Here is a 20,936-nt window from a genome sequence, read left to right on the forward strand (position 1 = left end):
ATCCCATGGACAGAGGAACCTGGTGGGCTATGGTTCACAGGGTGTTGCAAAGAGTCAGACACAACTTAAGCAACTGAGCGTGCGCACATGCGGTCTTCTCTCACCATGGAAGACCCAGACGGCATGAAGAAAGAAGCAGTTAGCAGTTTTCTGAGTCATTTCACCCTGGCTCTGATGAAGCTTTTAACAGTGTAATATCAGGCTTCCTATGTTAATATATCCACTTAAAGAAAAACGTTGAGAGAAAGGAAGGACCAGGCATGTGACACAGAAAGCTCAAATTTTTTGAATAGGAGGAAAAATGACTCCCAACTATGGAAGAGTTTTAGATTCCAGATGCCTCCCTGCCTGCTTGCCAGCTTTTCTGCCATAGGGAACGAGCGTAGTATTGTTCTCTGTGACTTGAAGCCTTGTGCTTTCAAATGCCCAGAAAGGCTGCTGCTGCTGCTGCTGCTAAGTCGCTTCAGTCGTGTCCGACTCTGCGGGACCCTATAGACAGCAGCCCAGGCTCCCAGGCTCCCCCGTCCCTGGGATTCTCCAGGCAAGAACACTGGAGTGGGGTGCTATTTCCTTCTCCAGTGCATCAAAGTGAAAAGTGAAAGTGAAGTCGCTCAGTCTTGTCTGACTCTTAGCAACCCCATGGGCTGCAGCCTACCAGGCTCCTCCGTCCATGGGATTTTTCCAGGCAAGAGTACTGGAGTAGGGTGCCATTGCCTTCTCCGCCCAGAAAGGCAGAGAGGCTAAATTCTGAATGAGGATTTAAGAACATGAAACTGTAGTTCCTCCTGTCCTCTCTAGATAGGTGACTGTTGGGAAAGGCACAGTGTTGATCATAAAATGAGGACGATCCCGTGAATTTTCTGTGAACCAGCATGGTTAGAGAATCAGGTCCTCTAACTTCTAAAGTGTGCTTTAGCTGAAAGCACCTTACTGGATACTCTATGTGGATTCTCAGTCTTCAAAAGGTAGGATGTGGGGACTTTCCCGGTGGTCTAGTGGTTAAGAATCTGCCTGCCAGTGCAGGGGACGTGGGTTTGATCCCAGGTCCCTGGGAAGGTCCACGTGCCACGGAGCGACTAAGCCTGTGCCACAGCTATTAACACTGAGCCTGTGCTCTGGAGCGCATGCTCTGCAATAAGAGAAGCCAGTGCAATGAGACGCCTGAAAACCACAGCAAAGAGTAGCCCCCACTCACCACAACCGGAGAAAGCAAACTCGCAGCAACAAAGACCCAGCACGGCCAAAAGCAGATAGACAAATACATGAATAAATAAAAATTTAAAAAATACAAGAGTAATGTGGTAGAGTATTTTAAACACTTTCAGAACATTGCGACTCTGGATGTAATTAAATCCACCTCTGATTCAGAAGGTGCTTCAGAGACCTGCAAGGCTCAGCCTAATCATTTGGACATCAGTTAATCTTTTTGTATACAGATGCTAATGATGAGAGAGTTGTGATGGACGAAATTTCAGATAATAGTTTATTGCTCTGGAGTGCATCTTTACATGTCTCAAGAACTTTTTCTGATTTAGTCTATGATAACACTGGCTTCTATTTAATCTTCAGAGGACTGAGAAATTGCTGGAAACCATCGATCAACTTCACCTGGAGTTTGCTAAGAGAGCAGCTCCTTTCAACAACTGGATGGAAGGCGCCATGGAGGATCTACAAGACATGTTCATCGTCCACAGCATTGAAGAGATCCAGGTAACTGAGCACAGCTCTGTATTCCCACTACTAGAAATGAATCGTAATTTCAAAAGAATTCTCTCTTTTGTTTTGTCTCGTTTTTTAATTAAGAAAAATGTGACTGGGGACATCCCTGGTAGTCTAGTGGTTAAGACTCTGAGCTTCCACTTCAGGAAGCAGGGGTTTTTCTCCCTAGTCAGGAAAGTAAGATTCTGCATGCTGTACAGCGAGGCCAAACACACACACACGCATATATAGGGCTAGAAAGCCCAATGTACCCTTTGACCTTTAGCTTAAAAATGTGTATACTACTCTGCTACAGCTAAATTAACATCAGCCAAATAAAGGAGAATATGTCTAAAATGGTATGTTCTTTAACATAGAATGTGAAATCATATGAACAAAATAGACATATACGCTCTTGGACTTAGTCACAGCAAATTATGAGTTTATTGGCTGCTAAGTTTCCTACTTTGCAATGTTTGTATTTACTGTTCATTAAAATCTATAGAATTTCACCAGACCATAAAGCATAAAAAAAAGCACAAATCAGCACCTTCTACCTCCCACAACCCGAAATGTTCTGCTTTGGATCTCTTCTGGAGCATCAGAATTACAAATAAGACTTAAAAGTGATTTAGGGAGGTAAGTTCTCTCAAATATCCAGGACCCAATTTATTTAGAGACCATTTGATGTATAATGGAATATAAAGAGAAAATACTATTAGATTATTTTTTCTGTAAAATAGATAGATCATCAAAAATAATCTAGATATAAAAGGAATAGTGAAGGTTGGGATTTAAACCCAACCAAGGAACAGGAATTCCTGTCAAGGAGCATTCTAGAAGGGTTTGTACCTGGTTGTAAGGGGAAAGAAATTACTTCCTTGAACGTGGCCTTTGTCTTCTGAAAGAAGCTGTGAGTGTTTCTTGCATGCACTCTTAAGCAGAGGTTGGCAATCGAAAATCGTTTTTGAAATAAGTGAAATATCACAATATTTCTTGGAAGCCATACTTGATGCATGAAGGAGTCTCTTCATTTAGTGAAAGGTGTGCTGGCAGCTGATTGGTTGCAGCATCTGTACTGAGTATTAGCATCACCCTGGAAGGCATCTACATACAACTGAACATAAGGAGCTGCTGTCTTACACACTAGGATCCAAGGATAGGGCTGTTAAGTGGAGGCTTTATAAAGCCTGAGGGGAATGAGTTGGTTTCTGTGGCCTTTTCTTTTGCAGGAAAGGGAGGTACTTCCTGTAGGTCTGTAGGTATAAAGGCAGCAATTGGTAGGTTCCTTTTGAGGCGCTAAGGGTGAAGAAACCCTGGTCATTAGGAAAGGCAGCTAATTTAAGTTCTGTATGTTGCTGGCAAGTAAGACCTAAACAATAGCTGAGCATCATGATTAAATCAGTTATGATTTTTAAAAGAAGAAAACAATTATTTTGTAAAGACTTTGGATTAGTAGACACCAGTGAGCCATCAGGAGGTCTTTTTCTCCCCCCATTTCGACGAACTTGACTTTTGTGTACCAGATAGCTTCTCTGAGACATTCAGAATTTGTCATCCACTGGAGAGTCCTGCGGTTGTAAAGTTATTTATCTGCCTGCCGAAGGGAATAGCAAACCTGTAAAATTCACTCTGAAGTAAGTCAGGTTTTCTCCGCTTGTCTCTGGCTTAGAGCTTGATCACTGCCCATGAGCAGTTCAAGGCCACGCTGCCCGAGGCTGATGGCGAGCGGCAGTCCATCCTGGCCATCCAGAACGAGGTGGAGAAGGTGATTCAGAGCTACAACATCAGGATCAGCTCAAGCAACCCCTATAGCACCGTCACCGTGGATGAGATCCGGTCCAAGTGGGACAAGGTGGGTGACTGGGGGTCCAGGGATGGGCCAGGAGGCTGTGGGGTGAGGCACGTGTTTACAAGCTGAGGTGGAGAGAAGAGGTGAACCCCTGGGGAAGTTAGAGTGACTCCCTGGTGATCAGAGTTGCCCTCACTCCAAATTTCATAGTTGCGTTAAAAGAGAACCTGAGGCATAGTAGCAAGTTTAAGTTTTTTTGAGCAAAAGTCAGTTTGAACTGGGTGCATCCAATCTAGCAGACAGAAGGGAGCTCCAAGGAGCTGTACAAAATGAAAGACTTTTATAGGCAGAAAAGAGTAGGAAAAAAGAAGTTACATGGCCAAAAAAAGAAGGTTGGTTATTGCAAAGTTACTTCCCTTTAGGAGTCTACCTGGCAGATGGTCTCACTACTGCTAATCAGGTGATTCCTGATTGACTGGTTTTTAAGATTCCATTTCTGGGAGAGTGGAAATTGTATTTAAGTCTAGGTCTGGTGGAGTGGGATTTAGCATAAGCGACTCTATTTTGGGCCTGTTGTCTTGTTTTTCACAGATGAAATATGTTACACTCTTCAATACCTAAATATATTTAGCAGTTTCTATGATCTGTAAGAAAGTAGAAATGATTGTCCTTAAGGAAAATCTTATCAGTGTTAGCAAACTCAGTACAGGTTATGATACTAAAACTATTTTTAAAACCCCGGCTGAAAATTTGGTGGAATCCATTTTCTGCTGGTACTTCATCAGAGATTTTAAAGAATATGGGATAGACATGTCCCAAGTGTATGTGAATTTAAAATGTGGGAAAATTACTTAGGAAACTATATATGGGGAACCAAAGGGTTCCCTGCTAATTTACTGCCACTTATATTTTGGGAAACTGTATAGATTTAATTATAGTCCAGTGGGATCATGTGAACCCTTTTGTCTCATTCTTAAGAAAGATTTATTTTCATGGTTTAAATTATAGCACGGTTATCTTAGTAGGCTGCCAAGTCTTCAGTGAAGAAGTCCAGCAGGGGGATTTGAGGTGGCTTGCTATAAAAACACACATAACAACTGTTTAATTACAAACCATGCCAAAGAGGGGGGAAAGAAACAGGCATGGGAAAGAGAGTGTTAAACTGAGAGACAGTTAGTTCTTCTTAAACTGAGAGACAGTTAGTTCTTGTTTCTGACCTTAAAATTAGCTCTGGTCTTCTAACAGTCAGAGTAAAAGGGAAACCGTGTTGAGCTAAGTAGTTTCCTTGGGCAGAAAAAGGGAAATATGCCATTTCTTTTCTTAAAATTTATTTATTTTTTAATTGAAGGATAATTGCTTTACAGAATTTTGTTGTTTTCTGCCAGATATCAACATGAATCAGCCATGGGTATATATATGTCCCCTCCCTCTTGAGCCTCCCTCCCTTAAAGTGAGACACACTTTTCTCCTGTCACTTAAGTTATAAAGCAAAATTTTCCAGAGGGAGTTTTGTAAAAGGGACATTGAATAGTAATGTCTTTTTGCCAATACACACAGAAAAAGGCTTCTGAAGTAGCTCTTTTGTCTGTGGATTCAAAGAGAACTCAGGCATAGCATAAAATATAAATCACAGGGTACAAATGGAATGGAAAAAAATGTAGACCTGGTAGGATCCCTTCCGGTGGGCCAACATTATTCAGGGTTGAGCTCCCGAACCTGGCAGGGGTTCCCAACTCTTTTGTGTCTTAGATCCCTTTGGTAGTCCAGGGAAGCCTGTGGATCCTTTCTGATAAAAATGTGTATAAATTCATAAATAATATTAAAGATTACAAAGCAAATAAATTACATTGAAAAATGGTTATTAAAATATATATATGTATAACTGAATCACTTTGCTATACAACTGAAATTAGCACATTATAAATCAACTATACTTCAATAAAAAATAAATATTAAAAAAGACAAAAAATGTATTTTTTCAGTTGGGATATACTACCATATTTTAAACCCAGATCTAATAGCAGACCTAGTAAATGTGAGTGGTGATGAGTGTGCATCATCTTTTGAGAGGTAGGCAGTAACTAATGTATATAAGAATGTGATTTCTGTTGTGATAAAGTCACAGTAGACTTGGTGTCCATATTCATAATCGAAGGAAATGCTCATTTTCCACTGGAGCTGGGGAAAATAAGGATGTCCGTTTTGGTTCATTCAACTTCACAAATCCTCTGCACTCTGCACCCAGCCCTGCAACCTGCACTGGCCCCCGCCCCCCTGCATTAGTGCTGCAGGCCGGGAACCCCAAGCTGGACAAATGGTCAGGGTCCCTCGTGCAGACTTAGCCTTTCAGCAGGCAGGTGGCACCGGCTGGCAATCAAGGCTAGACTGAGCTCCCCCTGTAGTCCCTGAAGTAGGGAGCACCCTCCGCTTCCTCCCCCTCCCCTCCCCCTCCTTCTCCTCGCTCCTACTCTGCTCCCACCCCTGCCCTCCACCCACCACCACCTGTCTTGGCCACTCCTGGCCTCTAACCCCCAGTGTCCTCGAATCCTGGCAGGTGAAGCAGCTTGTGCCCATCCGGGACCAGTCACTGCAGGAGGAGCTGGCCCGCCAGCATGCCAACGAGCGTCTGCGGCGCCAGTTCGCCGCACAGGCCAATGCCATCGGGCCCTGGATCCAGAACAAGATGGAGGTGGGTTGGTGCTTCAGAGAGAGCATGTCACGGCCTCCAAATCGGTCCCCAAGCAGGCGCAACCAAGGCTCTCCACTCCGTGCCGTGAGAGCCCTGTCCAAGTCACCTGGGTCTTGCCCTGGGTGGCCCCTGGGCTCTTGCAGCCTGGGCATCAGTTTGGGGGGGGGGCGTTGGGGTGAGGGCGGGGTGCTGGGGGAGAGTGCACACGCACCAAGGCTGGCGAGGCTGTTCTCGTTGTCATCTGCTCATCTTGTTGTTAAAAATGGTGATGGGTCTCCTGCTCAGTTTTCAGCCTCTGCAGGACCTAGATTTTAAACCATCCATCCCTAACGAGGACACGTGAAGAGTCACAAATACTTGGCATTTTCAGAACCTTTAAGGAAAAGTAATCTTTGAATGACATTGATTTCTGGGTTCATCTTATTACCAAGAACAGCCAAGAGACATTTATTGACCTACTGTTTTTTTTCTCTGAGTCCCCCCTTATGGTGATAAAATGTTAGCGTCTTTCTTAAAGAGGAGAATATCTAAAAATCTAGAGAATTCATTTGACCGCTGATGAAGCATCCAGGGGTCTGAAATCTCTCTGGCAGCCACATTCCTGCAGACCATCCCCCGATCTCCTCGAAAAGAGGCAGCTTCAGGCATCCGTCTTCACTGGAAGAGGCTGAAAGGCCTCCTTTCTTCATGGACCTTGGTTGATTTTTTTCTTTTCCTATTCTCTAGATAGATTAGAACTAGGGCTTCCTTCATGCTGTGGTACTGCCCTATTTCCTACTTCATCTGAAAAATAAGGGACTTTGGCTGCTGCCTAAATGCTGGTGTAGCTGGCATCAGAAGCAGAACCAGGAAGGATGCCGCCCACAGAGTCACTCGAGAGGCTGGCTCACCTTGTTCTCCTCCTCTGCTCTTGCCTCCACCAGGAGATTGCCCGGAGCTCCATCCAGATCACGGGAGCCCTGGAGGACCAGATGAACCAACTGAAGCAGTATGAACACAACATCATTAACTACAAGAACAACATTGACAAGCTGGAAGGCGACCATCAGCTCATCCAGGAGGCCCTGGTCTTTGACAACAAGCACACTAATTATACTATGGAGGTACAGCTGCCGCACAGGCCTGCGGTGCCCTGGTGCCTGCTTGTGACCACTTCACCTAGTCAGGGTGTTTTCCGCCCACATTTGTCTCTGTCTGTTCCTGTTTCGTTCTACAAGTATGAAAGTGAGGGATCATTAAGCCTTCACTGTCACTTTATGTGAAACAGCTTTGTGAACTAGATCAAGCACTGTGTGTGGGTGATCAGTCGCTCAGTCATGTCCAACTCTTTGCAACCCCATGGACTATAGCCTGCCATGCTCCCTTGTCCATGGGATTTCCAAGTCAAGAATACTGGAGTGGGTTGCCATTTCCTTCCCCAAGGGATCTTCCTCACCCAGAGATTGAAGCCAGGTCTCTTGCATCTCCTACACTGGCAGGCGGATGCTTTACCACCAGCGCCGCCTGAGCAGCTCAGATCAAGTGCTCTATAGTTGTTATTTATCAACATCATCCTCAACTTTGTCTTCATTATTATCACAACAGTGAATTCAGTGCACTGCTTTGGAGAGACTCCCAGGAATGGGACTGTTCCATTTCTACCAGTTTGGCCCAGTTTTGATCTTTCTGGGAGCCAGTGGGTCTAATCCAGGGTTCATCTGCTACCTGGTGAATAGAAGGGTGTTCCTAGTGACAGAAAGACTGTACACTGTACATTTTATTCTATAGAGTGCTAGTTGTCACTGTTAGAACCCTGCTTCTCACTTCTGAGTATTTCCCGCTACAGAGTCTTGAAAGAAAGTGGAAAAGTAGAATTAAAAGAAAATGTATTGAGAAGTTCTACTTGTCTCCCTGTGGGTTGACTCTCCTGTGATGAAAGTGAGCAGGCAAGACTGACCTGCTGGGAGAAGCTGGAGCTGATCATTTTCTGTTTTTCCTTGGTAGCACATTCGTGTGGGCTGGGAGCTGCTGCTGACGACTATCGCCAGAACCATCAACGAAGTGGAGACCCAGATCCTGACGAGAGATGCGAAGGGCATCACCCAGGAGCAGATGAATGAGTTCAGAGCCTCCTTCAACCACTTCGACAGGGTACCTCACTCCTAGTTATTTGAAAGGCAATGCTGGGGACATCAAAAGACATATTTGAAATAGCACTCGTGCTGTTAGTTTTAAATCACCATCTCCTTAAAATTTATTGGGAAACAGGAAGATTAAGGCCAGAGGAAAAGAGCCACTGAAATGAAGTATGCTGAGTTCTGATGTTGCTCAAGCTGACATCAGACAAAGTCTAGGTTTGTGGGCCCTTTACACGGATCACTTAACAAATACCTTTGTAGTTGGGAGCAAAGCAAGATTTATTCCAAGTGAAAGTATGTCCTTAACAGAATATAGTTGGAGGATTTAGGTGATTTTCTAAGCACTTAAATACGAAGCTCTAATGTACTTTTCCTAATTAACTATTTAGGTGAAGCACCTGATGAAAATTAGCCTACTCTTTTGCCATAACACTTAATTTTTTTTAACAAACAAAATCAGCTCCTGAAATGTTATAAGAAAAATGTATCAACAAAATGATGACCATATAAAAAGTTTAGCGCTACTCTTAAAATATTATCTAATATTTTGATTTAAACATAACTGGGTAAAACCAGTTCTTCACAAGAAAATGCCCAGTTTGCTTGTCATTTAGTTAATAGTGACTCTTAAGGCCACATTCCATTTGTTAAAAGATCCCTAACAAAGTATATTTCATTCTTTTGCTCAGGACCCTGTGTATGATTTACAGGTATTAGTTAAATGGTTCTTAAAATGCCTGTGGACTAGACCAGCTATATTCAGGCCTATTAATGAGTTCAGAAAGTAGACTTCTGATCAGGGAGCTGAGGCATAAATAAAGTATTATATACAGAGATGGATGCTAAAGTTATTTTGGCTTCAGCACAGCTGTGCTGTTGATACTATAACACTGACCTGACTTCCTTCAGGTCAGGTCATTTTCCTCCCATGGAGGGAAATAATTGACCATTGTTCCTGCACACATCACCTGGGCTTGTAGGAGGACAGCTCCACTTGTTTGGGCCACTTCAGAGAGGGAAAATCCACATCTATTTGAATCCAGGATAACGAGACTGTCTTTTGCAACAAAAGTCCAAAGGAAGACAATGCAGAACCTGCCAAGTTTAAAAGTTTAAGCAAAGCAACTATAGTCCAATAAAAATTAATTAAGAAACAAAAAACCCAGCTTCCCAGTCTCAGTGAACAATTTACATTCACCTAACAAGAACTCCTTTCATACTAGCTTTCCCTTCCCGCCCCCCAGTAAAAAAATTAATAGAAGTTTAAGTGAAGGATTCTATGTCTTGGAGGAACTCGGGCCTGAGAGTGGCTGTAGGGTAACTGCAGCAAGAATCCCAGTCATGCTGTCATCTTTGGGGGAATTTTACAAGCGAGGTCTGCCTGGGGCCTTAAGAGTGTGAGGCTTCCTCAGAACACTTAGACTACGTTCGGTCATCAGCGGGTGGCAGTGGGCAGCCTCTGACGTGGTCATTTTCAGTGGCACTGAGTATTCCTCCTGCTTTCTTGAAGGTTGTGGTCTCCATTTCTGACTGCTGTTTACCCTCCTTCCCTGTTTTCTCCTTTTTAAGAAATTATTTTGTAGTGTAATGTCCCTATGTTGGGCCTGTCCTTTCTGTAAATCAGACCGTTAAAAATTCCTGGGCAGATGTCATCGTGTCCCTTCTCTTGCTGGATTTTGTTCCCTGGTCAAGTCGAGTTGTTTATTTTGCCTCTAACACTCAACTTCTTTCTTCTTTCTTTTTGTTGAAAGAGGAAGAATGGTCTAATGGATCATGAGGATTTCAGAGCCTGCCTGATCTCCATGGGTTATGACTTGGTAAGACAGAAGCTGAAATTTTACTACTATGATATTCTACTGAGCTTATTTAGGTTTGTATTTTAGAAGACAACTGGCTTAAACTATGGCAGCCCACTTGGGATTGTTTCATTTACCAAGGTTACTAGGTAACATTGGAGGTTTGCCTGGTACCGTATGAAAATAACTTCCCAGAGTCAGAACATATATTCATTCAGTCATTGGTCAGCTGGATTTTTGCTTGTGAAGGAACATAACATAAACTTCCCTGATGGTTTTTGAACAGCATTATGTGAGAGATCATTTTCATACCATACAATTGGCCCATTGAAAGTAGACACTTCAATGGCTTTTCCTGCTGATTTTTAAAGGGCTTTTTCCTCTAGTATTTTAGAATGTAAAAAGTTTTTCCTGGGCTTCCCTCGTAGCTGAGTGGTAAAGAATCCACCTGCCAATGCCAGAGACACGGGGTTGATCCTTGATCTGAGAAGATCCCACGTGCCTTGGAGCAACTAAGCTCTTGCACCGCAGCTACTGAGCCTGTGCTCTGGAGCCTGGGAGCTACTGCTGCTGAGCCCACGACCACAGCTACTGAAGCCTGTGTGTCCTAGAGGCTGTGCTCCATGACAAGAGAAGCCACCTCAATGAGAAGCCCTCGTGCAACTAGAGAGTAGCCCCCACTCTTTGCAACTAGAGCAAAGGCCATGCAGCAATGAGGACCTAGCACAGCCAAGAGATTAATAAATTAATTATTTTCTAAAAAGTTTAAAATCAGCTAAGAAATCTTACATTTCCCTGTGGGTTGTGAGTACCTGTATTAACCTTACTTCTGTTACCTGTTAACACATTACTGACCAAAGACATATTAATATGTCTTTTGTTACCTGAACATTATGGACTAGAGATGTGAGAGTGATATAATTTACATCATCATGCGAAGCTGTTAGAGCTTAAAACTGATCAAGGGTTCATTATGCAAAACTTAATGATTGTTGTTTTCATTCATATTTTGCCCCATTAGCTTCTAGTCCCAACTTGTGTATATTATAAAAACAAGCTTATTACCATAAAATTTTCAAAAATGATGCATAGTGAAATTTTGAGTGAAGACTTTTTCAATGAATTGTATGCAAATTCTTTCTCTGATTGTCCAAGTGACATATATACTTTAGTGTCTCATAATATGATAGTTCTTCCAAATATAGTTCTGATTCAGACGATGTGAAAATTAGACCTACAAAAAGACAAAATATCTTAGTGATTGATTCTGATACGGAAAGTGAAAATGAAACTCCCTCTGCTGGAAGAGACTTTATATAGGTGTGGAGAAGGCAATGGCACCCCACTCCAGTACTCTTGCCTGGAAAATCCCATGGACGGAGGAGCCTGGTAGGCTGCAGTCCATGGGGGCATGAAGAGTCGGACACGACTGAGCGACTTCACTTTCACTTTTCACTTTCATGTGTTGGAGAAGGAAATGGCAACCCACTCCAGTGTTCTTGCCTGGAGAATCCCAGGGATGGCGGAGCCTTGTGGGCTGCCATCTATGGGGTCTCACAGAGTCGGACACGACTGAAGTGACTTAGCAGCAGCAGCAGGTGTAATTATTGAATGTAATAACTTGCAAAGTGTTAGTGAAGTAACAGTATTAATTTTTGGCCAGTCAAAGCAAAAATCACTGTCCCACAGGCATTAATTTCTGCAAAAATCCCCCAGTCAATAATGACTTATATGTAATGTTAAACATGAGTTACTTTGATGCATCTCCCCTTTCAAATAACCACTGTGAGAGCCCTCCTCTAACCTGCCTTCTCTTTGGCAGTATTATTATTCTCAATTATAGCCCTAGAAAAGGCCTAAGTCTCTGAATTCTTCTTCCATAATTATGTTAAGTCCCAAGGCAACAGGGCTTCCCTGGTGGCTCAGCAGTAAAGAATCTGCCTGCCAGTGGAGGAGATGTGAAACATGGGTTTGATCACGTTGGTCAGGAAGATCCCCTGGAGAAAATATGGCGACCCACTCCAATATTCTTGCCTAGAGAAGCCTATAGACAGAGGAGCCTGGTGGGCTACAGTTCGTGACCCCATGGACAAAGAGAGTCGGACATGACTTAGCAACTAAACAACAACAACCCAGGGCAACATGGATCAGAGAGAGAAAGGAATTCTGACATCAGGAGCTTCTGGGTTGATGCTGTAGCTACATTTCAAAATCCTCTAATGGCAGTAAACGTAAGTCGCCCATAAGGGGAATCTTTTCCAAACATGGAAGGGAAGTGCAGGATAGATTTAAGTTTTCAAGCAAAAAGGGAACTCGCATGCCAACAGGCAAAAGCGGGAGAGCGGCACAGTCAGGAGTTGTGTGCTGTTGAAGTCAGTGTTTCCTCGCACTCTTGCCTCAGGGTGAAGCTGAGTTTGCCCGCATCATGACCCTGGTGGATCCCAATGGGCAGGGCACTGTCACCTTCCAGTCTTTCATCGACTTCATGACCAGAGAGACGGCTGACACCGACACTGCCGAGCAGGTCATCGCGTCCTTCCGGATCCTGGCTTCTGACAAGGTCTGCATCCACACATTTTCTTCTGCCTTTCTGACAGTCTACTGCTTTCGTCCAACAAGAATGGAAACAGTGTTGCACATAATAATGATTTTGATCCCACTGCATTTTATACCACATCTGCACTGAATGCAGAAAGCGCTTAAACATAACAGTGGCGTACTCACTCACAACAGGTTAAACACAGACATTCTGTCCTGGCATTTGTGCTTGGTTTCACAGAAGGAACCAACAGCATGAATTTTGCAGTTTTTCTGTGTGTGTTTTTCTGGTTCAACCCTGCTTTACACTCTGGATTGGTAGATAAGATTTCTGAAAGATGAAACAGTGCAATTCAGATGTTAGAAAACTGAGAACCTTCTCTCAAGGATCAATGACACTGACTGTGCCCAGCCCTTGGAGGAGAGTTAAATAGAGCCAAAAAAAAAAAAAATTGGCAAGTTTTTCATTACATGTAACCTAGAAATTAAGTAGGAGTTTAATTGCAAGTTTAGAATTTTCAAATCTTCCAAAACAATATTAAAACTGTTCAGTATGTATAAGTTCAGTTTGGGATATGATCCCTTTGCCTTGTGTTCTAGCTGAAAGGGAAAGGAAGTTAGGATTCTAAAACACATCAGCTTGGCCATGTTTATTACCTTAGAAAAAATCTCATCTGACAACATAAAGTATCTTTAAAATAATTATGTTTGTTTTAAAATGAATCCTTTATCATGTGGATAGGGGTTGAGGGGAGAAAGTCCAGCTGATTTAGGAGATAATAAACCAAGGCTTATCTAACACACCCAAAACCCTACCATATATTACAATGTATTTGCTCTTTAATTATCTTGACCTATCAGTCTGTTTTATGAGAATTATCCTATTTTCTCCTTGACATTTGACATTAAAAACAAAAGACTCCATTGTTCAATGTCAGTTTAGTTTTGCTTTAGAAGGAGTTTTTCACCAGTGGCAACATGCCTCTCGTTTTTTAATAAATTGTGTAGGAAGGCAAGCACATATCACATGTATTTTTTTAAAACCACATTGATCATTTTAAATTAACTATTCCTATATTTTCATTAGTGTATGGTGTAAACCAACCTCCCCTTTATCTTTCTGTATAAAATTTACATCGTAGTATTTTTCCCTAACATTATGGCTCAGTTTGAGGAGTCTTGATGGTACTGCTCCCTTTGCCTCTGTGAAGCATATTAAATTTCCCACTGGCCAGAAGACAAATTACAAGTAAAACTCAGCCTTTGGTTGGCTGTCCGGTACTGTGCCCGTTAGACTCCCTACTTTTAGTCTTTTATTTTTTTATCTTTATCTTATTTTGGAATATAGTTGATTAACAATGTCATGTTAATTTCAGGTGTATAGCAGAGTGATTCAGTTAATCCTTTTTTTAACAATTAAACAAATGCAAGAAGTATGTCAGTGTTTAAATAGTTTAAGTTCCAGTGTGTCTTGCCATTGATTTTTAAAACATGTGTGTACTGTTTTCCAGCCATACATCTTGGCGGAGGAGCTGCGTCGGGAGCTGCCCCCAGACCAGGCCCAGTACTGTATCAAGAGGATGCCTGCCTACTCAGGCCCAGGCAGTGTGCCCGGAGCCCTGGATTACACCGCGTTCTCCTCCGCACTCTACGGGGAGAGCGATCTGTGAGGCTGGGGTTTTGTAGTCGCTGATTAGAACGCAATAAAAGCAGAAGTCACAGTTTGTTTCTTGGAAACCTTGACAAGCTTTATTACGTTATAGAGGGAGAACACTTTTTTCGCCACTCAGTTATTGCCAGCAATGTAAGATGGCTGAAGTTAAGTTTTTCTAGTAGATGACATAGTGTACTTTATAATAAGTAGGTTTCTTTACTTCTGAGTTTTTAGCTAAATGCAATGAAATATCAGGGGTTCTGCTGGGTTCTTTGATAAAACAAAGCCAATCCTTGAGTAGTGTGAAATTAGGAAGACCTAAGGATAGAAGGAGCATACAAAATGGGAAAATTCTGAGATACCCAAGATTCAAGACCAGAAAAATAATAGTAAATGTTTGACATTTAAAAAAAAATTCTTCGTATATATAATATGTTTCTATGGTTATCTCTTGGGGAATATATTTGGGATACTGGTGTTTTACTTTCTGACTTATCCAAAGATTTAACTATATTTAAGATAAATGGTAACTGTCACCTTCTCGTTAGCTGAATTGAATATAGTGAACTTCCAGAGAATAGAAACAGACATCCCAAAAGACTTTAAGCACTTAAAACACTTTAGATAGAAATCATAGCTCTTTGTTATTTAGGACTACATGGTCCAGTTAGTGGACTGCAATGCCTTACTCATACTGCAAAGCAGGAGCCTCACCATGGAAGTTAGTTACATTGCCAGGGAGAAGATGGAATCACTAGGTAAAATGTGTTTGGGGGGTATTATTTGTTGATTCCAGGTTTCTGTGGTTTTTTTAGAGCTTGTTAGTGTGTTAGATTCTTACGAGATGACCATATTTAAGTGCTCTGTTTTTAAACAAACAGGTGTCAATAGCAATAGTTATGATGGGTGACAAGTCAAAAGCTGCTATTTTTATAGCTCTCCAGGCAGAATTTCTCCTTTTGTGCCGTTTAGTTTTACTATCTGGTAAAGAGAAAGTGTTAGAGGGAAGAGTTGATAGGAAAGGACTAACTCTCACCAACAGCAGAGGTAAGTTCTTTAACTGCAGAACCTTTACATACTTCAGGTGGATTCATTTTGTGTAGCAGGAATTCTTGATGTTTCTGCCAGCTCTCGGTGGGTGTCCCCACTGTGATTGGATGGGGCATGTGGAAGCCCCTTGCAGAGGGCACCAGTGGCCCCTGCCATCCATATCTGTCAGCTTTCATTCATTTTTCTGCTCGTGCTGTTCCTCCCCTGTTTTTCCGTCTTGTTGACAGCTTGTAAAGAATAAAGCAGGAATTCTTTTTATGTCTGAATCCTTAATGATCAGATGAATTAGAAACAAACAAAAACAGTTGTAAATAGCAATTGAAGTGTTACTAGAAAAACAGTCATGTGGCCTGTTAACCGCTAGTCTTTTTCTTCAGATTATTCAGTAGCTGGAAATGGGATATTTTCCATTCATGACTGTCCCATAACTTAATATTTTTACACAATTGGCCCATTTAGAACCTTCAACCTTTGTAAGTTTCATTTAATTTGCTTCATTTTATTAAGTAGCTGATAGTTTACACATTTCTGAAATCTGAGTCCTTGAGTTCAGGGCCGGACACTTCTGGGGTGGTGTTTAGGTGAACTGTGACTCTTTATTCTACTTCATGCAGGTGCTATATTCCAGCTGTATAGGAAGAAAAACGGGAAGATATTCTGCCTTTGAGGCTACTAGCGGGAATTTATGGTGTTTTACGATTGGTATAGGTAGTTCATCGTCCTAAAATCTTAGTTTCTTTACAACATTCAAGCAAGAGAATGGATCAACACTATCTGCTAACAAATGAAAAAGGGAAATAAACTCCGAAACACTTAATAAACATGTTTGTACTCTCATTTTAGAAGTTATTTTTATTTCTGAAGCTGAATTATTGATTAAACTTAATTTGTAAAAGAAAAGGAATCCCTGTTTTATTCTTCTTATTATTTCAACTGATAACCAGTTTCTTTGGTTAACCACAAACTTTCCTCACTTAAAATTTCCATCATCACTTAAAACTCTCGTTTGGTCTAGCATTTGCCTTGTTTAAAGAATTAGAGACTGGCTTGTTGGGTAGAGGGTAAATTTGAGATGAGGAATTAAGGTTGGCCCAGTTAGAGGTGAGTGATGAATGGACTAGGGAACAAAATGGATTAGGAAGACATTTTTACCCCAGATATCATTTTAGAATCCCCAGTAGGTATTTTGAAAGTGTATGGCACCCCCAGCCCTAACCCCAGAGCTTCTAGTTGTGAAGGGTCTGCGTTAAGACCTCGTCATCTGCATTTTTTGAAAGTTCCATGGATGATTCTACTAACCCTCAATTGAAAACCACTGGATTAGAGGTAATGGAAAGGGTCATTAGTAATCAGGAAGTGTAAAACAGATAGAGAAGCTCTTACTGGAAAGGTTAATGGTTGGACCACATGAATGGCCAAGCCAACCCCTGTACCATCTGGATGGTGATATACAAATATTGGCAATGGCTGAATTTCAGATGGGTACACTTGTCTTCATATTCTTTTCTGCTGCATACCTGATTCACACAAATTCATGAAATAAGCTGGAGAAGAGCTCTCTACAGCCTTTAAGTGAAAAGAAGCAAATCAAAATGATGTAAAGTCAGAAACTTGTATTTCTGTTTAAAATTTTAATTGGAGTATAGTTGATTTACAATGTTGTATTAATTTCAAGTGTACAACAAAGTGAATCAGTTATCCATACACATATATTCACTCTTTTCCTATACAGGTCATTGCAGAGTACTGAGTAGAATTCTCTATGCTATATAGTAGGTTGTTCTTAGTTACCTGCTTTATCTATAGTAGTGTGTGTATGTCAATACTAATCTCCTAATTTATTCCTCCCTGTCTTTGTATTTTAAGAAGTAGCTAATTGTTACCAAGCTGACAAAAACTCACCCACAGTTGCCTTGGGTCATTTGACAAGAAGGCACTGAGTGTGTTCAACTGTGTCCGTGAACTTTCTCAAATACCCAGGAGCCTGTGTAGTGCTTTAACTGCCCTGTGTGTGACGTTCTCTTATTTCTGATGGAACTGGCAGAGAAGGAGACAAGTTTTTTTTTTCCCCTTTCGGATTCATTAATTAATAACTCAGTACTTAGTGTGTTAGTCACTCAGTCGTGTCTGACTCTTTGTGACCCCGTGGACTGTAGCCCGCTAGGTTCCTCTGTCCATGGAATTCTCCAGGCAAGAATATTGGGGTGGGTAGCCATTCTCTTCTCCAAGAGGTCTTCCGAACCTGCGGATGGAACCCAGGTCTCCTGCATTGCAGTCAGATTCTATACCATCTGAGTCATCAAGCAGCTGACAAGTCATCATTCTTTTTAAGCTGGGAGCTGAAGACTGTTGTGATCCATCAATGGGAACCCCTAACCAAGGATTCCCCAGGACCTTAAAGTCTTTTCAAAGTAATCTCCAAAGCACTGCAAACTTCCGTGTTGATAAAACAAATGGACAATGGACAGAAAGTGACGGCAAACTGGAGTATCAGTAAGAAATAAATGGCTTTTTCGGGTCATGTATTTAAACATTAGGAATTCTTTTCAACTACTTTCAATAATAATACTTAGAACAAAGAAACAATCCAACTGAAAAATGGGCAGAAGACCTAAGCAGACACTTCTTCAGTGAAGACGTACAGATGGCCAACAGGCACATGAAAAAATATCCAACTTCATCAATTATTAAGAAGTGAAAATCAAAACTACAATGAGGTACCACCTTACACTGGTCAGAAAGGCCATCATTTAAAAGTCTACAGATAACAAATGCTGGAGAGAGTGTGGAGAAAAGAGGACCCTCTTACACTGTTAGTGGGAATGTCAATTGCTACAGCCACTATGGAGAACAGTATAGAGGTTCCTCAAAAAAAAAAAATAAAAAAAAGAGTGGCCATAAGATCCTGCTGTCCCACTCCTCAGCATATATCCAGAAAAAACTAACTGGAAAAGACGCATGCACCCCAGTGTTCACTGTAGCACTTATTCACAACATCAAGGCATCGAAATAACCAAAATGTCTATTGACAAATGAATAAAGAAGGTTAGTATACATCCACAATAGAATGCTACTCAGCCATAAAAAAGAATGAAATAATGCCATTTGAGGCAACACGGATGGACCTGAGATTATCATCCTAAATGAAGTAAGAAAGAAAAACAAATGCCACATGCTATCATTTATATGTGGAATCTAAAAGACAACACAGAGAACTCACCTATGAAACAAATAGACTCACAGAACAGATTTGAGCTTGCCGTGGAGGAGGGAAGGACTGGGAGTTTGGGGTTAGGAGATACAAGCTATTCTATATAGAATGGATAAGCAACAAGGTCTACTACTGTGCTCAATATCCTGTGATAAATCATAATGGAAAAGAGTATGAGGAAGAATGTATATATATGTCTAACTGAATCACTTTACAGTAGAAATTAACAGAACCCATAAATCATTAAAAAAAATAATCCTCAGAATGATTTAACTCTAGTTGCTAAATTGTGTCCAACTCTGGTGACCTGATGGACTATAACCCACCAGTCTCCTCTGGCTATGGAATTTTTCAGGCAAGCATACTGGAGTGGGTAGCCATTTCCTTCTCCAGGGGATCTTCCCAACCCAGGGATCAAACCCAGACTCTTTACCCCTGAGCCACCAGGGAAGCCCTTAGAATGAGTTAGCCAATTAGAAAAGCACCTCTGAATAACCAAGGCAGCACCGACTGGTAAGAAGAATGCTTTCTGTTCAGTTCAGTTCAGTCGCTCAGTCGTGTCCGACTCTTTGAGACCCCATGAATCGCAGCATGCCAGGCCTCCCTGTCCATTACCAACTCCCGGAGTTCACTCAGATTCACGTCCATCAAGTCAGTGATGCCATCCAGCCATCTCACCCTCTGTCATCCCCTTCTCCTCCTGCCCCCAATCCCTCCCAGCATCAGAGTCTTTTCCAATGAATCAACTCTTCGCATGAGGTGGCCAAAGTACTGGAGTTTCAGCCTTAGCATCTTTCCTTCCAAAGAAATCCCAGGGCTGATCTCCTTCAGAATGGACTGGTTGAATCTCCTTGCAGTCCAAGGGACTCTCAAGAGTCTTCAGCACCACAGTTCAAAAGCATCAATTCTTCAGTGCTCAGCCTTCTTCACAGTCCAACTCTCACATCCATACATGACCACAGGAAAAACCATAGCCTTGACTCGACGGACCTTAGTCGGCAAAGTAATGTCTCTGCTTTTGAATATGCTATCTAGGTTGGTCATAACTTTTCTTCCAAGGAGTGTCTTTTAATTTCATGGCTGCAGTCACCATCTGCAGTGATTTTGGAGCCCAAAAAATAAAGTCTGACCCTGTTTCCACTGTTTCCCCATCTATTTGCCATGAAGTGATGGGACCGGATGCCATGATCTTCGTTTTCTGAATGTTGAGCTTTAAGCCAACTTTTTCACTCTCCTCTTTCACTTTCATCAAGAGGCTTTAGACAACCACAATGTCAAGTTTCACTAGATAAAAGTTGTGGTAATTGTTTACATCATTTCTTTTAGATTTGACGTGTATTATATGAAAAAACACTTAAAACATATTTATCCAAGCATATAAACTATTCCCATTACAATCTTTGACTTACCTCATCTTATGAAATATTCAGTATGTACTATTTCATGTTAGCTAAAACATATAATTTATGCTAGATACAAGACTAATTAATTTTTGATAGTTTATATTTTACTCTTTCATTAAATACTTTGAAAAACTTTGATCAGAATGTTTAAGACAATGGAATTATTTCCTGAATTTATACATGATTTTTGTATAACTATTCCCAAACACAACTTCAGTACACATAAGCACTCCTTTTAACATCCCTCCCCTTGTTTCTTGAAAAACCTAAAAAGTGTAGTTACATATTATACTGCACAAATGAGAAATATTTACATAATACAAATTTTAATTCTATTAGCACAACAGCATGTTAATCTTGACTTAACTGCCTTTATAAGATTCTGTTCCATATTTATTTCTCAGTGGTTTTTAAATGATTTCTCAAAGATTTGAGTTTATTTGAATTGAAAATGAAGTCAGATTTTGTTTTTTAACAACAGAAAGTAAGGCTGATTTACTTAATCATTTAGCTTTACTTGGGTAATTAGGCTACATGGGGGACATTTTTCATTTTGTCAGTTATTTAAATCTGAGGCTCCAATGTTTTGATGAAAACATAATTAAAACACATGATAATATAAAAACATTTTATTGAAAGAAAAAACGAATTGGCAAAGCTGTGTTGAAACTAACAACTTCCCCTAACTTTTTCTGAATACAATGGACTGAATAAGGAGTCTTTAGGAGAAAAGTAACAGGAATCATTCATAGTTGCTAAGTTCGAGGAATGGCACAGCCACAGCTTAGAAGGAATCTGAGGTCTGTTTGAGAGATCACCCCAGTGATATGGGCTGCTCCCCTCAAAACTGTCATGTGGAAACAGAAACTTGTATATGTTTTAAGCCACTGTATTTAGAATATCTTACAACAGCTTGCTGCTAAGTCGCTTCAGTCGTGTCTGACTCTGTGCGACCCCATAGACCCCAGAGACCCCACCAGGCTCCCCC

General features: G+C 41.3%; 1 protein-coding gene across 1 annotated transcript in view; it reads left to right on the forward strand.

Annotated features, from left to right (window-relative positions):
• Positions 1 to 16,234, forward strand: part of ACTN2 (actinin alpha 2) — a 77,130-nt gene extending 60,896 nt beyond the window's left edge. The window contains exons 14-21 of the mRNA XM_069571610.1: positions 1,570 to 1,710; positions 3,371 to 3,553; positions 6,045 to 6,179; positions 7,103 to 7,282; positions 8,163 to 8,309; positions 10,048 to 10,113; positions 12,494 to 12,652; positions 14,142 to 16,234. Of these exons, the coding sequence (XP_069427711.1) occupies positions 1,570 to 1,710; positions 3,371 to 3,553; positions 6,045 to 6,179; positions 7,103 to 7,282; positions 8,163 to 8,309; positions 10,048 to 10,113; positions 12,494 to 12,652; positions 14,142 to 14,300 (1,170 nt within the window). The 3' untranslated portion in view covers positions 14,301 to 16,234. The remainder of the gene's footprint in view (positions 1 to 1,569; positions 1,711 to 3,370; positions 3,554 to 6,044; positions 6,180 to 7,102; positions 7,283 to 8,162; positions 8,310 to 10,047; positions 10,114 to 12,493; positions 12,653 to 14,141) is intronic.
• Positions 16,235 to 20,936: the final 4,702 nt, after the last annotated feature.

This window comes from Ovis canadensis, chromosome 25 (genome assembly GCF_042477335.2).
Source record: "Ovis canadensis isolate MfBH-ARS-UI-01 breed Bighorn chromosome 25, ARS-UI_OviCan_v2, whole genome shotgun sequence".
NCBI classification, from domain to species: Eukaryota; Metazoa; Chordata; class Mammalia; order Artiodactyla; family Bovidae; genus Ovis; species Ovis canadensis.